Raw genomic sequence first — 18,671 nt, forward strand, 5'->3', positions numbered from 1 at the left:
TTAATTGGCTATATTCCAATGCTATGCTAAGTCACTTCAGTCGTGTCCGACTCTGTGCAACCCCATAGACGGCAGCCCACCAGGCTCCCCCGTCCCTGGGATTCTCCAGGCAAGAACACTGGAGTGGGTTGCCATTTCCTTCTCCAATGCATGAAAGTGAAAAGTGAAAGTGAAGTCGCTCAGTCGTGTCCGACTCTTAGCGACCCCATGGATTGCAGCCTAACAGGCTCCTCCGTCCATGGGATTTTCCAAGCAAGAGTACTGGCGTGGGGTGCCACAATACAAAATTTTAAAAAAAAATTTTTTTTTCAAGAACCTATCATATGCCAACCGTGTATTGTACCCGTTCTGTAGCAGCACCTTAGGTTTGCATGATGCATTCATATTTGCAAAGTGAGTTTACATCTTAGCTCTCAGAGCCTTGCCATCAAGAGATGACTCTACAGAGCTGTAATTTATGAAGCTCTGCTTACCTGTAGTTATTTGGTTGAAGTTAAGCTTCCCTGGTAGCTCAGCTGGTAAAGAATCCACCTGCAATGAAGGAGACCCTGGTTCAATTCCTGGGTTGGGAAGATTCCCTGGAGAAGGGATAGGCTACCCACTCCAGTATTCTTGAGCTTCCCTGGTGGCTCAAGACAGTAAAGAATCCGTCCGCAATGTGGGAGACCTGGGTTTGATCCCTGGGTTGGGAAGATCCCCTGGAGGAGGGCATGGCAACCCACTCCAATATTCTTGCCTGGAGAATCCCCATAGACAGAGGAGCCTGGTGGGCTTCAGTCCATGGGGTCACAAAGAGTCGGACACAACTGAGCATCTAAGCACAGCACAATACAAGAATCCTCACCTGCCACCCAAGATGACCGTTAGGGGGCGCTGCAAGTATCCCGCTTGGCATCGTTGAAGGGCTTGCAGTGGCTGACCGGGGGCAGCCTTGTGCTTCAGACGTGCTCCTGATGTCTGCGGCCTCTGTGGAATCCTGGACGTCCATCACGTGGCTCCTGTTTTCCTGCTGTCAGTGCCCAAGTAGTTTGGTTGCTTCACTGTGCTTAGGCCTGTGTCCCTGGGTACGTGCACTTCACGAAACACTGCCGACCTTAGCAAGAATGGGGATATGGAGGAACCTTTTCAACAGTCTCTTTCATTTTGGAGAATCTCATAGAATTCATCAGCCAATAGTAGCAAATGACCTTTTTCCAAAATAATATTAACAAAGTTTCCATTGTGTTTTCTGCAGTGTCTTGGTGATCCTTTTTTGTGCAGCTTACCTTCAGGCAGTCCAGCTTCTCTTGAGTTTTGTAGCCTAATTTTTATTTCTGTGGCTCTAAACCTGAGGATGCACATTCCTTATGACTTCTCAGACTGTCCGCTGAGAGGCTTAAGTGTTCTGATTAATTACTCTCCAATAATACTGTGGCTGTCTACTGGAACTTCTATTTCCATCTACCTATTTAATTTTGGTTGGTGTTTTCAGTAGGAGTTTTGACCATATCAAAAGATGATGTGTGCTACCTTGAAAAATAATGAACCATGTTTTCTTCTCAAAAGTACCTTATTCTTTTTTTTTTTTAGAAACAGTTTATTCTTTATCATACAACTTTAGAATGAGAGTGATCTTAAAGATTAAGTCAAACCTTATTTTACAGATAAGGAATGAGAGGCACAGCTAAGTGAAATAATTTTCCAGTATTCACCTAATTGAAATGTCAATGAGAACAGTAGAAGAAACATTCTCAACTTTGTCATGATTTACTTTAACTGATTATCCATGTGCATCAGTTGTTATGGATATTTGACATGACATCTGAGCCACCATCCTACTTTGAATGGTGTCTAATTTTAACAATAGAAAACAGAAAATTCCTTAAATGAGATCACACAAAGCATTCCATCGTGAAATGCGATTCTTAGCACTGTAGCTCTGTCTTGGTTATAAGTATAATGTGGGAAAACATTGAGCTAAGCTCAAGCTTTAAAATTCCAGCCATGAAATTCAAAAATATTTGTGACTATCCAAATGTATCATTTACTGGTAAAATTATTAAAAGGCAGGAAAATTTAGTTCAAGTATATAATTGGAATTTTTTAATGGTAACTATAAATAAATATTGCTGTATGTTAGCCATTCATTTTTGTGTGCCTAAACTGCCACTTAATACAAAATAATAATCTGACTGCTTGAACCAAATACTCATATGTTTATTTAGTTTATGTTTGTATTTGGATACATTTTAAACTCTATGGGATTACATTAACGTGCTTTTGTGAAAACCTATGAAAGTTCTACTTGTCTTCCTGAAGCTGTCTTTCCGCTCTAATTTTCCTTTGCTTTGAGAGAAGAAAACCAGAAGTCACCTTATCAGCTTTGTTTTCACTTTTAGCTGTTTCTAACCAAAAGAAGAGTATTGCTCCTAACAACCAACAATATCCCCCAGATTTATTTATTTATTTGTTTTTTAGTCGAAGGATAATTGCTTTACAGAATTTTGTTGTTTTTTGTCAGACATCAACATGAATCGGCCATAGGTGTACATATGTCCAGCAAATTTAAAGCACTTCCATTTAAGGCATTGATTTAAAAAAAAAAAAAAACTGTTATTATTAAATATTGATAACATGCCAAGAAACAATAGGATGTAAGGTAGCTTTTCTCCACGAGTTCTTGTTGGGTGACTTAAGTTATCCTAGAAAGGTTAACTTGAAATTGAAGGGAAACTAGATTGAAAGCTGTAAGACAGGCTAAGAGCAACTCATAAACCTCCCAGGTGAGTAGGCAGGGGGTGGTTGCCCTTGCACACATGCCTGGGGTGTGTTACAGAAATAAAGAGGATTCCAAAGCAGCTGTGAGACAGTGATAAGCAGAGGGGCTTTTAGGATAGTCTCAAGAAATTTAAAAACATTCCAAACATGCCTGTTATAAGAACATATATACTAAAGCAGAAATTAAGCTTAAAAGAGTTGTAGATATTATAGATAGTTTATCCAGAGTTCAGAATTAATTTTCTCTTTTCTAACAGATATGCCAAATTTGAAGATATAGACAATTGGATCTCTGTGAATTCTGCCACCTCTGAAATTAAACTCGTGAAGATTCCTGATTATGAATCCAGATATGTCCAAAATGGTACATACACTGCAAAGATTGTGGCTATAACAGAAGGTAAGTTATTAAAGAAACGTCTTTTCTTGGTTATATGTATTTAGATTTTATTTTCGAACCACGGAGACCTTTGTTTTGGCCTTATAGAAAGGTCACATGGGTAAACCTTCACATTTCTACATATTTAGTGGATTAAAAGACATTACTTGATCTGAATATGAAAGCACATCTAAGATAAGAAGTGTCCTAATTTGGATACTAGTTCTCCTCATGAAATTGACTAGAGAATTCAAACCATGTCCATTTTGAGCGGTATGACCAGAATGTACTTTTTTTCTTTTCCTATCTTTAAGAATATCCTAGAAAAACCATCACTGGCACTATTGTTATCAGTGTTGAAGACATCAATGACAATTGTCCCACACTGGTCGAACCTGTGCAGACTGTCTGTGACTATGTGCCGTTCGTGAACGTGACTGCTCAGGACCTGGACGGACCCCAAAACAGCTGGCCTTTCAGTTTCTCCGTCATTGATAAACCAGCTGGAATGGCAGAAAGATGGAAAATAGTACGCCGAGAAGGTAAGCAAAAATCACTAGACTATATATTTAAATATATATTTATATTTAACTTATATTTAAATATTTATATTTAAACATGATAGAAATCTGTTTGCAAAGCAAATAAAATCTTCATAATACAGTTATTTATTTGCATTGCATAAATTGTATTTCCAATACAGTCAAGTTTATAAAATGAAGTTCTGAACCTCAGGCATAGTCTTTGATCTGCCTAATGATAAATAATCTACCTGGAGGGAAAGAAGAAAAATAGATGTCTAATACCTCTCTCTCTTTTTTTTTTTTTTTAATTCTTATTTATTTATTTGACTGCGTCAGCTCTTAGCCGTGGCATGCAGGGTCTTCCTTGTACGTCGACTCTCTAGTGATGGCGCAGGCTCAGTAGTAGTTGTCAGGCTTCCCAGGTGGCGCTGGTGGTAAAGAACCCGCCTGCCAATGCAGGAGACATAAGAGACATGGGTTTGGTCCCTGGGTTGGGAGGATCTCCTGGAGGAGGGCATGGCAACCCACTCCAGTATTCTTGCCTGGAGAATCTCATGGACAGAGGAGCCTGGTGAGCTCCAGTCCCTGGGGTCACAGAGTCGGACACGGCTGAAGCGACATCAGGCGCACACACGCACGCAGCAGTTGTAGTGGGCTGGATCCTAGTTCCCAGACCGGGAGTCAAACCCACGTCCCCTGCATTGCATTCTGGATGCTTAACCACTGGACCACCGGGGAAGTCCCCACTAATATCTTAAAAGTAGCTGGGTATTCCCCAAATCACTCTTGAAGTAGTTGTCTCATAAGCTTGAGGAGTACTTTGCCTTTCTAAGTACAGTAATCCTAGTAGGTGCCTTCTAAAAATATTGAGGTATGGTAATGATGATTCCATTAAAAATAACACTGGTGGAGTATATACCATGTGCCAGACACTCTGCTAACGCTTGTTATGCTTTATCACATTTATTCCCTACCCCATACCATCATTCCCCAATCACAACCGAGAGAACTTTGACTTAAGTAAAGTTAGGTAGCTTGTCTGAAGTCACAAAGCTGGTGAGTGATGGATGTAACATGAAAAGGAAGCTGTCTGTCCTCCTACCCCCATGCCAGAAAGATGTAAGCATGTATCCAAATCTTGCGACATACTCCTTTACAGACACGTTCTTTTGGGTTGAAAAATAATCTCTAGAAGACTCTCTTGTTTTAAACAGTTGGTATTCATTTCAGAAGGTTTTAAATATAATACCCCAATTTTTCTTAACTTATAAGTTTACTGGTTTTTTCAGTTCAGTTCAGTTGCTCAGTTGTGTCCGACTCTTTGCGACCCCATGAATCACAGCACGCCAGGCCTCTCTGTCCATCACCAACTCCCGGAGTTCACCCAAACTCATGTCCATCGAGTCGGTGATGCCATCCAGCCATCTCATCCTCTGTCAGCTCCTTCTCCTTCTGCCCCCAGTCCTTCCCAGCATCAGGATCTTTTCCAATGAGTCAGCTCTTCTCATGAGGTCACCAAAGTACTGGAGTTTCAGCCTCAGCATCAGTCCTTCCAAAGAACACCCAGGACTGGTCTCCTTTAGGATGGACTGGTTGGATCTCCTTGCAGTCCAAGGGACTTGCAAGAGTCTTCTCCAGCACCACAGTTCAAAAACATCAATTCTTCGGCGCTCAGCTTTCTTCACAGTCCAACTCTCACATCCATACATGACCACTGGAAAAACCATAGCCTTGACTAGACGGACCTTTGTTAGCAAAGTAATGAGCATAAAGCCATAGAGAGAGAGAATTATAAAGGATGTTTTTACAACAGTTGAAAAGTTTGAATATGGGTTATATGTTAGATATATTATATCAATAATTAATTCTTTGAAGGGCTGAATATCCTTTGGTCTTAGAAGATATATGCTGAAGAAGGTCATGAGATCTGCAACTTAAAATAGAGGAGTAGGATGGGGAGGGAGATGGGAGGGAGCTTCAAAACGAAGGGGATATATACATACCTGTGGCTGATTCATGTTGAGGTTTGACAGAAAACAACAAAATTCGGTAAAGCAGTTATCCTTTAATTAAAAAAAGTGTGCTTGTAGAGAGAGAGTATTGTTATAAAATGTAAACAATTCATGAAGAGTATATCAAATTCATTGTATCAGTAATAGTCTTTCAAGTTTTCTGTAGATTATGTTTCAAAATCTCAAACATAACCACGTTGGGAACAAAAAGGATGGAACAAGATTGGCCCATTGTTGAAAATTAGTTGACTCACTGGAAAAGACTCTGATGCTGGGAGGGATTGGGGGCAGGAGGAGAAGGGGACGACAGAGGATGAGATGGCTGGATGGCATCACTGACTCAATGGACGTGAGTCCGGGTGAACTCCGGGAGTTGGTGATGGACAGGGAGGCCTGGCGTGCTGCGATTCATGGGGTCGCAAAGAGTCGGACACAACTGAGCAACTGAACTTAACTGAACTGATTAAAGCTGGAAATGGGTACCATGAGGGTTAATTATGTTCTTTTCTTGATCACTGTTTGAAATTTGCCTTGATAAAGTTCTTTTAAGAAATGGTAGGATAGGAACATCCCTGCTGGTCCAGTCGCTAAGACTGAGCTCCTGATGCAGGGAGGCCGGGTTCGATCCCTGCTCAAGGGAACTAGGCCCCACAGGTCGCAACTAAGTTTGCATGAAACGCAACTAAAGATCCCACATTCTGCAATGAAGTTCAGAGATCCTGCAACTAAGACCCAGTGCAGCCAAATAAGTATTTTAAACAGGAAAAACTAAATTTTTAAAAAATGGTCATTTGATGGAAATATCATTTAACCCACCACTTATTTGGCACTGTATCCCAGTAATGGAAAGAGTTCCTAGCATCAGATAGATCACACACATTTGTTAACATTAGTCATCATAAAAGGAAGGTGTGTTCAGAAATGATGCTGTGATCTTCACTGCATATTTGGACTAATCTCATCAAGCACACTGCGAATTCAACAGAGGAATTATGGAATAATAAAACTAACGAACTAAATACGATTAGCAATTAAAGAATGTTTCTGTAGACTCAGAGATACAGTGAACAAACTGATGGTTACCACTGGGGGAAGCTAGTGAGGAGGAACCAGACAGGGGTAGGGGATTAAGAGGTACCATCTGCTATGTTAAAATAAACAAGCTGCAAGGATATATTATACATCACAGGGGTTATAGCCAATGTTCTACAATAACTGTAAATGGAATATAACCTTTAAAAAGTGTGAATTGCAGTGTTGTATACCTGAAACTTATATTGTAAAATATACCTCAATAAATTGAAAAAAAAAAAGAGAGAGAATGTTTCTGAAATTTAATCTTGCCCCTTTCTTGGTAACCACTCCCTTTATTTCCTTTATTTTCTTGTCCCTTACAGATACCAGTGTGCTACTGCAACAAACCAAAAGACAGCACGGGACAAGTGAAATTCACTTCCGGATCGTAGATAGTCAAGGCTTCAGCTGTCCTGAAGAGCAGATCCTTAAACTCACAGTTTGCAATTGTGTGGAAGGCAGCGGCTGTGTGAAAATGTGGGCTGACTCCTACGTTGGCTTGGGGCCTGCAGCAGTTGCGCTCATAATTCTTGCCCTTCTGCTCTTGCTACGTAAGTATTTTAAAAGCTGTACATTCCCTTTTGGGGGCCTTCCCAGGTGGCTCAGTGGTCAAGAATCTGCCTGCCAAGCAGGAGAGTCGGGTACGATTCCTGAGTCAGAAGGATCCCCTGGAGGAAGAATGACAACCCACTCCAGTATTCTTGCCTGGAAAATCCCATGGACAGAGGAGCCTGGTGGGCTACAGTCCATGGGGCTGCAAAGAGCTGGACATAACTGAGCACTTACTCTTTCAGTAATTTCTAGTGTTTTTTAGGGTGTTTTTAGTATTTTGTTACTATAGTACTCATTGATTTTTTTAGTTTTTCTGTAATCACACTAGAATGTTATTGAGGGTGAGAAGGGAAGCAAGAATTAATCATTGCTCAATTCACCAAAAGTTATCAGAGCTCTCTTCAGAATTTTGTTTTATAAAAATGTATCATTTCCTGATTTCAGGAACCAAGATTATTAGACATACGTTTCAACCTTGTGGGTGTCCCCACTTTGTTAAGCTCTGTGAGGGAGGTGGGTTATCTGTTCTTCCACACACAGTGCCTTGTGTGTGGAAAACTCTCAGAAAAGACTTGTTGCTTGGTACAAGGTTATTTTACAAACTCATCTGATTCCCATCAGTTCTTGTTTTTTGCACACTTGACTTGTCAGAGCTCCACCTCCCGACAGGCTCCGCTTGGCTTGCCCCTTCCCCTGCACCAACAGGAGCCAGACCCTCTGTGCACTTACGTGTTTCCCAGCAGTGACAACCAGCCCGTCCCTTCCTGCCTGCCCTCCACTGCCCTCCAGTGATTTTGGGTTTCCTTTCATGGAAGAACAGAAGACTGCAACCTGGGGTCACATGGAACCACTCCACTTGCCCACTGCCCATGGGCAGACCACCACCTCCAAGGCAGCCTCCACTATTTCTCTGTTAGAAGAGGGTGCGTCCAAGCCATTAGTAGGTGTGCAGCTGAATACACAGCACTCAACAGTTTGCAGTGCACTTTTACATCAGCATCTGCCTTTAGTGGGTTAAAATACTGACCTGATGATAATGACTTGTCTCAGCTGACCAACCTGGGATTCCTTGCGCTACCGTCTCATCTCAGATTTCCCAGGGTTTAATGGGGGTGCTTAGCACATGGCAGACACTTGATAAACATTTGCTATCTTCAGTCCTTTTATTACACACAGTAACCATAGTCGGTGAAAGTATTAGTCACTCAGTTGTGTCTGGCTGCAATGTCATGGACTGTAGCCGCTAGGCTCCTCTGTCCATAGAATTCTCCAGGCAAGAATACTGGAGTGGGTAGCCATTCCCTTCTCCAGGGGATCTTCCCCACCCAGGAATCGAACTCGGGTCTCCTGCAATGCAGGCAGATTCTTTACCTTTTGAGCCACCGTGGAAGCATATGTTAAAAATTAAAGTGGGTTTTAAAAAATTAAGCTATTAAATTGATTTTGATGATTTGGATAGTGTCAAATCCAATCTTGATGTTCCACTGAGTGACCACACACAGTGACACAGTCTTTGTGATGGACAGGAACTCTGAATCTGTAAGACTCCCTCATCCTGCTTTTCAGCTTTGGTATGACTCACCCAAAACAGACTTGGTGAGTTTGGATCAGGGGAAGAAAAGAAAAACAGAAAAATAGGGCTATAAATAAGTGAAGACTGAACTCTAGAAAGTGATATGCAAATTCCATAACTATGCAAGATAAATTCAAAAATCGGTCAAGACTAACCTTCTCTGTGCTGGACTTTGTTTCTGTGCAGTTATACCACTTCTGCTGCTGGTGTGCCATTATGGGAAGGGCGCCAAAGGCTTTACCCCCATCCCGGGTACCATAGAGATGCTGCATCCATGGAACAACGAGGGGGCGCCACCTGAAGACAAGGTCAGATAATCTAGTGTCAGTGAAACGTGTCTTCTTTCCTGCTTTAAAGGAGTCTTAGGAAGTGTCTCTGACATCATAGGTCATGAGCGTAAACTAGTTTCTACAGATTTCATTCACGTGCCTTCGTTAAATATAGCCTACTTTGTGTCTGTTGCCAGGGCAGCGTTGAGGCGGTTTTGCTCTACTGCCACAGGTCCTGAGTTACAGAGAACGTAGACGGAGGGTCAGGTAGTGATGCCGGAAATGTAAAACAAAGGCTAAAGTGAGCAAGAGTGTGTAGGGGTTCAGGTAGGAAGATTTGTCCCAATATTTAAATGGGCAATCTTTCAAAACCAGATGCTTCTCCATTTCCAGTCCACACAATACATAAGGTCCACAGAGGTGCACCCACAAGCCCCATGACAGTTGTAAAATGTTGCAAAATCCCCTTCCCTACCTACTTACTGGGTGTCCCAGGTGGCAGTAGTGGTAAAGAACCTGCCTGCCAATGCAGGAGACTAAGAGATATAGGTTCGATCCTAGGATGGGGAAGATTCCCCTGGAGAGAGAAATGGCAACCCACTCCAGTATTCTGGCCTGGAGAGTCCCATGGACAGAGGAATTTGGCAGGCTACAGTCCATGGGGTTGCAAAGAGTTGGACATGACTGAAGTGACTTAGCACACAAGAGAATGAGAAGATAGAGCAGAGATCTTCAGAAAACTCAAAGAGAAGTCATTCAGACAAAGTTTTTACTAATTTGCCTTGGGCAAATATCTTACTCCCTTCATATGCTTGGGCTTCCCTGGTGGCTCAAATGGTAAAGAATCCACCTGCAATGCAGGAGACCCAGGTTTAATCCCTGGTCAGGAAGATCCCCTGGAGAAGGGAATGACACCCCACTCCAGTATTCTGGCCTGGAGAATTCCATGGACAGAGGAACCTGGCAGGCTACAGTCTATGGGGTTGCAAAGAGTCAGACACAACTGAGGTCGCAAAGAGGGACTGAGTGACTAACATTCTCGCCGGCTCACTTAGCTCAGACGCTCACTTAGCTCAGACGGTCAGCGTACTGACCGTCCATGACTCGATGGTATATGCTCTCACAGGTGGTGCTGCCTCTTCTGGGGGCAGATGTCAGAGATGGTGCCGCGGTAGGCGCTGGGGCAGGCGGAGGTGTGACGGCCAAGGAAGCCATCGTGAAAGGAAGCAGCTCTGCCTCCTTTAGCAAAGGGCAGCAGGAGATGTCTGAGGCGGAAGGCCGCTGGGAAGAATACAGAAGCCTCGTCTCAGGTGGGGCCACCCAGGTTACTGGGACGACCGGGGCCATGGTGACCTCGGACACCTTCAGGACCACGAGGGCCACAGGGGCAGCCAGAGAAGTGGCCGGAGCTCGAGCAGGCGCGGTGGTGGTGAACGAGGAGTTCCTGAGGAGTTACTTGACTGAGGTAAGCGTTGGTTTCTCTGTGTGGGAGAAGTTGCATCTATATGTGAACGTGATGTTATTAGGGAAATCATTCTCTTGGGTCTAAATGGGACTGTGTTCCTTTGAGGGTGCTTACAGGCAGTGAGGAAGGAGAGATGGGAACAAATTAGTTCATTTTGTGGTGGTGACAAGTGACCTCACAGGTTTACTTCTCACCAGGGCGAATTTCCCACAGTCATGCTTTTGCCATCCAGTGCAGCTCTGCTCAGCTTGTGCCCAGGAAGCTCCCGTCCTTGGGCTGCAGAGAACAGAGCAACGAGAACCCAGTAATAGCACCCCTAAAGCCACGGCCTTTCCCCACTCACGTGTCGTTGGCCAGAGCAGGTCACATGACCAGGCTGATGTCGGTGGGCCCGAAAGTGCGGTCCTCTGCAGAGCGGGTAGGGTGGGAGGGGAGAGCCTACGTGACCTAAAACACACAGTCTACTACGCCTGTTTAAGTGTTTTCTTTTGAAGGCAAGTACTTGGTTCACCATTGCGACGGTTCACATAAAATTAGGAGGACAGTTGCAGGAAAGATGATGCAATGCAGTTGAGAAGTTCATGCCTGGAATTAGGAATTAGAAGCCTTTCTGGAGAACACAATCATGCCTCAGCATGGGATGGGCAGAGTCAGATTGCTAGGGACCCGGTGGGCTTCCATAGAGGCCACTTTATTCCTGCCACCTCCTTTCTACATGGCCACAAAGTACCTGAGTGCTTCCCTGCTTTCTGCTTTCATCCCAGCTGCCCACCCCCAAGTATCAGCTAGACCCCAGGGAGATGGTGGTTTGGTCAGTGTCAAGGAAAAGCACTTCTCATCCATTTTCTGTCTCATGGCCAGGCTCCATTCTGGTACCCTGTTTGTTTTATTTCAGTATCTTTTTCCCACTCTGCTCTAATCCTTCGTGAGTCAGACTTGATTATGCATGTGTGCGCAGCTTTTAATTGGGAAATAATTTCAAACTCATCTGGAAATTTGCAAGAATAATATAAAGTTTGAACTCCTATGTACGCTTTACTCGGGGCCTCTCAGGTGGTGCTAGTGGTAAAGAACCTGTCTGCCAGTGCAAGAGACGCAGAGATGCGAGTATGATCGCTGGGTTGGGAAGATCCCCTGGAGGAGGGCACGGCAACCCACTCCAATTTTCTTGCCCGAGAATCCCATGGACAGAGGAGCCTGGTAGGCTACAGTCTATGGGGTTGCAAACAGTCAGACACAACTGAAGCGACTTAGCATGCACACACACACCCTTTTTTCAGATTACCCAAATGTTAGCATTTTGCCACGTTTGCTTTTGCTTGCTTTCTCTCTCACACGCACGCACACGCACACATCCTCTTACGTCACCATGGTACAGAGACTTAATGACAGATTCCATGTCTCGGTTTAGCCAATTATCCCAGTAATGTCTTTTATAGCCGTTGTTTTTCCCATCTCAGAGCCACTCCCGGGTGCTGCTTTCCATTTACTTGTCGTGGCCCTTGTGTCTCCTCTTAATCCGAAACCGTTCCCTCTGCCTTTCTCATCTATTAATACTGTTTTAAGAATACAGGCCAGTCGTGTGGTAGGATGTCCTTCAATTTGTGTTTCTCTGATGTTTCCTTCTAATTAGAGGTTTCACATTTTGAGCAGGAATCGAGAGCATTGTCCTTAAACAAAATGTGTCACTGGTTATATGCCTGTTTCTCTTTCTGTTTCAGAAAGCGGCCTCTTACAGCGGGGAAGATGACATCCACACAGCCAAAGATTGCCTTCTGGTTTATTCTCAGGAAGACACGGAGTCTTTCCGGGGTTCCATCGGCTGCTGCAGTTTCATTGAAGGAGAGCTAGATGACCATTTCTTAGATGACTTAGGATTGAAATTCAAGACCCTCGCTGAAGTTTGCTTGGGTCGAAAAATAGAGATGGATGCGGAAATTCAGCAGAGGGCAAAACCCGCGAGAGAAGCAGACGGGAAGGTGGTTTCACAGTCCCTCTATGAGCAAACCAGGCTTAACTCCGAGAACGCTTACGCCTCAGGTAGCAGCTTTCAGGGTCCGAAGCCTTTGCATGAGGCAGACACAGAGAAGGTAACTCAGGAAATAGTCACTGAAAAATCTGTTATATCCTCTAGGCAGGCTCAAAAGGTCACTGCACCACTTCCTGATACACTGGCTTCCGGTAGCATGATAGTGACCGAAACGTCCTATGCCACAGGCGCCACGGGGCCCCCTAGTACAGTGGTCCTGGGCCCTCAACAGTCCCAGGGCCTGATCGTGACCGAGCGGGTCTACGCCCCGGCGTCCACCCTAGGGAACCAGCAGTACGCTAGTGAGGGGCACGTGGTGGTCACCGAGAGGGTCATCCAACCCCACGGGGGCACGTCCGGCCTCCTGGAAGACACCCCGCCTCTGCCCGACGCTCACTATGTCATGGTGCAGGAAAGAGAGCGCTTCCTCACCCCCAGCTCCAGCCTGCAGTCCCTGCTGGCCGCGCCCAGTGTAGCCTTAGGTCAGAACGTGACAGTGACGGAAAGAGTGCTGACGCCAGCCTCCGCTCTGCAATCTAGTTACCAGATCCCTGCCGAAACCTCGGTAATGGCCAGAAAGACTGTGGCTTCTGCAGCTGGAGTCCCGGGTTCCCTGCCAGACTCAGGCTTAGAGGAGTCTAGTCATTCCAATTACACGATAACCACGTCTTCCACCAGGGTCTCCAAGCAGAGCACCGTCCAGCAGTCCTTCTCCTAAGCAGCCGTCAGCCACACCAGAGTTTAGCCAGCAGTGACTCATGTCCTGTTCTCAAAGGACCTGGCTTTTCAAGAGCCTTGTAGATGTAAGGGGCATGCATCCTATGGGCCTCAAATTTTTCTCAGTCACTATTACGCAAAGAGCCTCACTGTCTCAGCTTCTAGGATTGCACTTCAGAGAGAGCCCAGGACTTCCTGAAGGGACAGAATATGAAGCTGGTCTTGGGTGCCTTTGAGTGACTTATGGCCAAATAATACTCACAAAAAAAGTTAATTAGAGAGTAAATCTGGCTTCTGATTTATCAGATTCACAGTGTCTGTAGTGCATGAGCCTTCTGGTAGAGCCATCCGTGAGACTGAGTGGGTTCTTGGCCTGCGTGTTAACATTTAACTTTGCTGTTCTGTGTCCCATACTTATCTGCACCTAGCAGATTACCAGCAGCTTTTTTATCCAAAGATACTGGTATAGTCTGAATGACCTGTTTTGCTTGTTTGGATTCTTTAAAACTAGATGCCCTTCAATCCGTGTAAGGTTAATTGAATTTTGGAACATGATATGGTAAAACATTGTGTGTTCTGTGCATGTAAGTGTGTGTATGTGTGTGTGTGTTATATGACCTTAAAAATAGCATCATTCCTTTTCTTTCTTTCAGTAATCATGGAAATATTAAATACTTCAAGTTCAGTAGAATAATCCAGGGCGAAATTCATAAGTATAAAATCACTTTATTTTTATAGCAATAATAGACTATTAAAAAAACTCAGGATACATTATCTTCTAATTTAGTAAAACACAATAAACCATATGCACTGTGGTAAGAGCCCTTTTCACTGCTGTATATCCTCAAGTGCCTACCGTGGGTGCCAAGTCAATATGTATACAACTAGGCAAATTTTAGAACCCACTCTCTTTTTATCTATGATCGCAAAAAGAATATTGGAAGTCCTTAAAATTGCTGTAACTTTGAGTTTGAAATTATGATTTATTCCATGTCTCAAAGTCATTGGCTAGTTGGCCATGGCTGACTACGTGGACTATTGAATATTGTAGAGCTGACCTGAATTTCTACAGCATCTTGCCTTTCTTTCTGAAAAGTGATCTGGATGTTTTGGCCAAATAAATAGATTGTATTTTTATTCCCTCTTGAAGAAATGACCCATTTCAAGTTTCAAAGTGTAAGTGCCTATCAGTCATCAATTATATAAATATTCTCCACAACAAAATAATTTCCATAAACTTTAAAGGCTGTAATTTTGTGAATTTTGAGTATATTTTACTAGGAAAATGAAATCTCGAAAAACTCATTTTATAGCACATTTAAAAAAAATATTGATGACCTGTGTTACGCAAAAGATTTATACTTTTCTACTCCCACTATGTACAAAGAAAAAGCAAATATTTTTAGACACCTTAAACCTGTGGCCAAAATGAAGGTCTCTCTTTGATACTCTAAATTTTGTACTCTCTACTTGCAATTGTTGCTGCTTTTGTCTTTGCGTTATAGACTTAGTAATTATTGTTTGCCAAGTCTGCAACAAGACAATCACTACCATGTGAACTTGTGAATGCGACCTGCATACGCCAAGCAAAACCTGGTCTTAAACTTCCTATACATAAAGTTATCACATTTTCTAGATGATTTTCTTTGTTCCTAAAAAGGTGATAATTTGTATTAGTTTTTACATTTGTTCCACAGAAGAAACATTATATTTGTATGTGTATCATCAAAATATTTAAATAAAAAGATGATCTTTGTGCAACCCTCTGCCTGTATCTTTTTATTGCCCCCATGATATTTTACAAGGAATACAGCCCGTCGTTAGGGAGGAGGCAGGTGTTTGTGGACCTTGGTGTTTTAATTATTAACAGAACTGCTTACATCCTGCTCAGCCAGACTCCCTGGAAGAATATATTTCCCTTCCTAAGTAGGGTAGAACACAGAAGGCCCGTCTGCAACTTGAGTTTCAGATCAATAATGAATAGTATTTTTAGTGTAAATTATGTCCCATAGGTAAAAAATGACCTTTTTTCTGAAATTCAAATTTATCAGGGAGTTAGCTCTGTATTTCTATTTGCCAAGTGTGGGAACCTTGTTCTAAGGGGCCGAGGTTGCTGTCTGCCCAGAAAGTAACAGTGGAGGAACCAGTGGATTTAGCTGAAGAAGTCTTGTGTATCTGACCCCAAGAGATGAAATCATTCAACCGAAGTAGAGAGGCTGTTTTAATTGCTTATAGCTTACAAGAGAAAAGATGAGTTTCTGCCTATACTGAAGTGTCACATCAGTAAGTATTTCATAACACAGGTGCATCAACACATCCTGAAGTGTGAAGCCTGCTCTGCCGTAACCCCTGGACTCCTATTCCGAGTGGCACATGGGAGCAATTCTTCATTGATTTCATGAAACGCTTCAGACATAATGCCATTCACCATGACATCAAAATTTATACAGTAAACACTGCTTATCAAGGGGCATCTATCTAGAAATGAGGGGTTTTCACTTAACAACTATGAGTTAAATATTCCTTAACACAAATTTCTCAGTTTCACTATATTGGTGTATCTAAAATCCTCTGTATGATTATTGATTTTTTGTCTACTTTCTCCATTAATTGTTGAGAGAGGAAAGTTACAGTCACCAGTTGATTGTGGTTTTCCCTCTTTCCTCTTTATTTCTGTTTATTTCTTAACAATACTTTGAAACCTGTTACACCTGTGTTGTTAGATACAAATACATTTAGAATTATTGTCTTTCCAAAGAATCAACTCATAGAAGGTCTTCTCTCTGGTTATATTTTTTGTCTTGAATCTACTTTTCCTAATATTAATGTCACCACACCAGCTTTCTGATGCCTACTGTTAGCATGGTGCATTTTTTTACCCTTCTACTTTATATTTCTATGTGTGATTCTTGTAAATATCATACAGGTAGATCTTGCTTTCTTACGGAAAATTTTAATCTACTTAACAGTAGTTATTCACATGGATGACTTTAAACCTTCCCTCTTGGTCTTTGTTTTCTCTTGGTCCCGTCCGTCCTTACATTTCTTGGCCCCTTTTCTGCCTTCTTTTGTGTTCTGTGTGTTCTAGAATTCCACTCATGGTTCTTCTACTCACCTTTCAACTATACTTCTTTGCGCTTGTTGCTCTTGTGGAAATCTAATTAAAACCAAAATCTCCTGCCAACCTAGAAAAACTGTCACAAAAATAGAAAACAGTTTTATTATGGAAAAAGCACCAAGTCAGAACGTGATGAGCGTCACAGGCAATGCATAAGGAAACTGCAAAGATGGAAAGAAATCTCCACCAGGCAGACACAACTGATTACTACTTGTTCACAAAATAAACGATAGGTTGTCCTCAAGCAAGGCTTGCCAGCACCGTTTTCATACACAGCTCATCTTACATTCAACTGATAACTGAAGTGGCCATTGTGTGTGTTGACCTTTATCCAAAGAAATAAAACTTCTAATATCTATGGCAGGTAGCTAGTTACGATTTGGAGCCAGGCATCAGGTGGCACTAGTGATAAAAAGAACCCGTCTGCGAGTACAGGTAGATGGAGGAGACAAGGGTTTGATCCCTGGGTTGGGAAGATGCCCTGGAGGAGGGCATGGCAAACCACTCCAGTATTCTTGCCTGGAGAATCCCATGGACAGAGAAGCCTGGTAGGCTGCAGTCCACGGAGCCACAAAGCTGGACACGACTGAAGTGTCAGCTGACACACATGCACACACCCACAGAGAAAGAGAGAAAAGGGTCCTCACTTCCTTGATGTTCAAAGAGATGGCTCCCAAGTTCTTGAGAAAGATATCCCTGCTTGTAAAGCTGGTGAGAGGCTCATTTAGTTTTTGAAAAGATCAATATACCATCTGAAAGGGGCAGAGAAAGAATTAACAATGACAAGTTTTCTAAAGAGGAGTCAGGGAGGGTTCATTTCCTTTTTGCATCAGGAAAATCCCATTTTTTCATTTTTAAGATTTCTACTTGCTCTTAAATTCTAGGGCTGCACTGTGAGTGGCAAATGACTAACTGAATAACGCAAACACAGACCATTTTTATCATTGTGGAGAGGTTTTTGGCACCATAGCTCTAGAATTACAGTGTGCATCTTTATTGTAGTCTGCCTTCAAATATTCTACTTCACGACGTATATAAGCTTTGAACTTTCACTTCGTGGATTTTGAAACTCACTGGTCTCTGAGCTTCACACCCATACTGTCATTCAGAGACTCTCAAACGTGGTCTTCCATCCCCCACCCCTTCCTTGCTACACCTCAGTGACTGTTACGCGTTTTTGGCGTGAAGATTCTGAAACTCCCTCAAGCCCATTTATGAGTGGAAATGGACTCAAAAGTTCACAGATTACAGAAGCCCCACACACCCAGGAATCAAGTGGAGAAAATGAGGAATATACCTCTTATGAATCCACATACCCCGGGAGTTGTCGATTCTCCAGATGTGCCTTCGTGTTGTCCTCTGCCCTTCCTCGCCTGTTTTAACAGCAGATGCTTCGCCAGGCATCCTTGCCCCCTGGCTTGTAGATGGGTTTGGCCAGTGCAAGGCATTGGCTGGAGATTGGAGGGGAAGAAAAATAGGATCCGGGCATTTCTTCCCCATCTCCTACTTCCTGCACCAGCCAGGCGTCTCTCTACCACAGGAACTCCCTGACTTCCCTTCTTCTGCATCTGGAGGCCTGCTGGTGTGACCGTCTCCTCCTCAAATGTCACCAGGCTTCAAGTGCTGGACCATCCCACAAGGATTCCCCCACCTGCCCCACCTTTTGAATTTGATGCACTAAACCCCCATCACATCTGTCTGCTTCCCAAGGGGACACTCACTGACTCAGGATTCAACAACTAAATGATGATTCATTTGTAAAGTCATAAGAGGGACTTCCCTGGTGGTCCAGTGGTTAAGAATCAGCCTTGCGAGGCAGAGGACTCTCGGGTTCAATACCTGGGCAGGGAACTAAGATCCCACTTGCCGCAGAGCTACTGAGCCTATGGCCAAAACTGGAGAGTCTGCGCGTGCCAAAATGGGGAGATCCCACATGACACAAAGATCCAATATAGCCAAACTAATTAACAAAAGATCGTAAGAACTCCTGTTTTAAATACTATTATATCAGTCGTCTTGGACTGCCAATACAAGCACCTCAGACTGGGGAGCTTAAACCATAGACATTTATCTTCTCACACACATCTAGAGGCCAGAAGTCTAATATCAAGATGTCAGCAGGGTTCGTTTCTTCTAAGGCCTCTTTTCTTGGCTTCTAGACAGCTTCCTTCCCCTATATCTTCACTCTGTATGTGTCTATGT

General features: G+C 43.2%; 1 protein-coding gene across 1 annotated transcript in view; it reads left to right on the plus strand.

The window, feature by feature from the left end:
- Window positions 1–15,112, plus strand: part of DSG2 (desmoglein 2) — a 54,219-nt gene extending 39,107 nt beyond the window's left edge. The window contains exons 10-15 of the mRNA XM_025273345.3: window positions 3,015–3,157; window positions 3,451–3,678; window positions 7,070–7,297; window positions 9,058–9,179; window positions 10,267–10,605; window positions 12,327–15,112. Coding sequence (XP_025129130.3) covers window positions 3,015–3,157; window positions 3,451–3,678; window positions 7,070–7,297; window positions 9,058–9,179; window positions 10,267–10,605; window positions 12,327–13,352 — 2,086 coding nt within the window. The 3' untranslated portion in view covers window positions 13,353–15,112. The remainder of the gene's footprint in view (window positions 1–3,014; window positions 3,158–3,450; window positions 3,679–7,069; window positions 7,298–9,057; window positions 9,180–10,266; window positions 10,606–12,326) is intronic.
- The last annotated feature ends 3,559 nt before the right edge of the window (window positions 15,113–18,671 follow it).

This window comes from Bubalus bubalis, chromosome 22, assembly GCF_019923935.1.
Source record: "Bubalus bubalis isolate 160015118507 breed Murrah chromosome 22, NDDB_SH_1, whole genome shotgun sequence".
Lineage (NCBI taxonomy): Eukaryota > Metazoa > Chordata > Mammalia > Artiodactyla > Bovidae > Bubalus > Bubalus bubalis.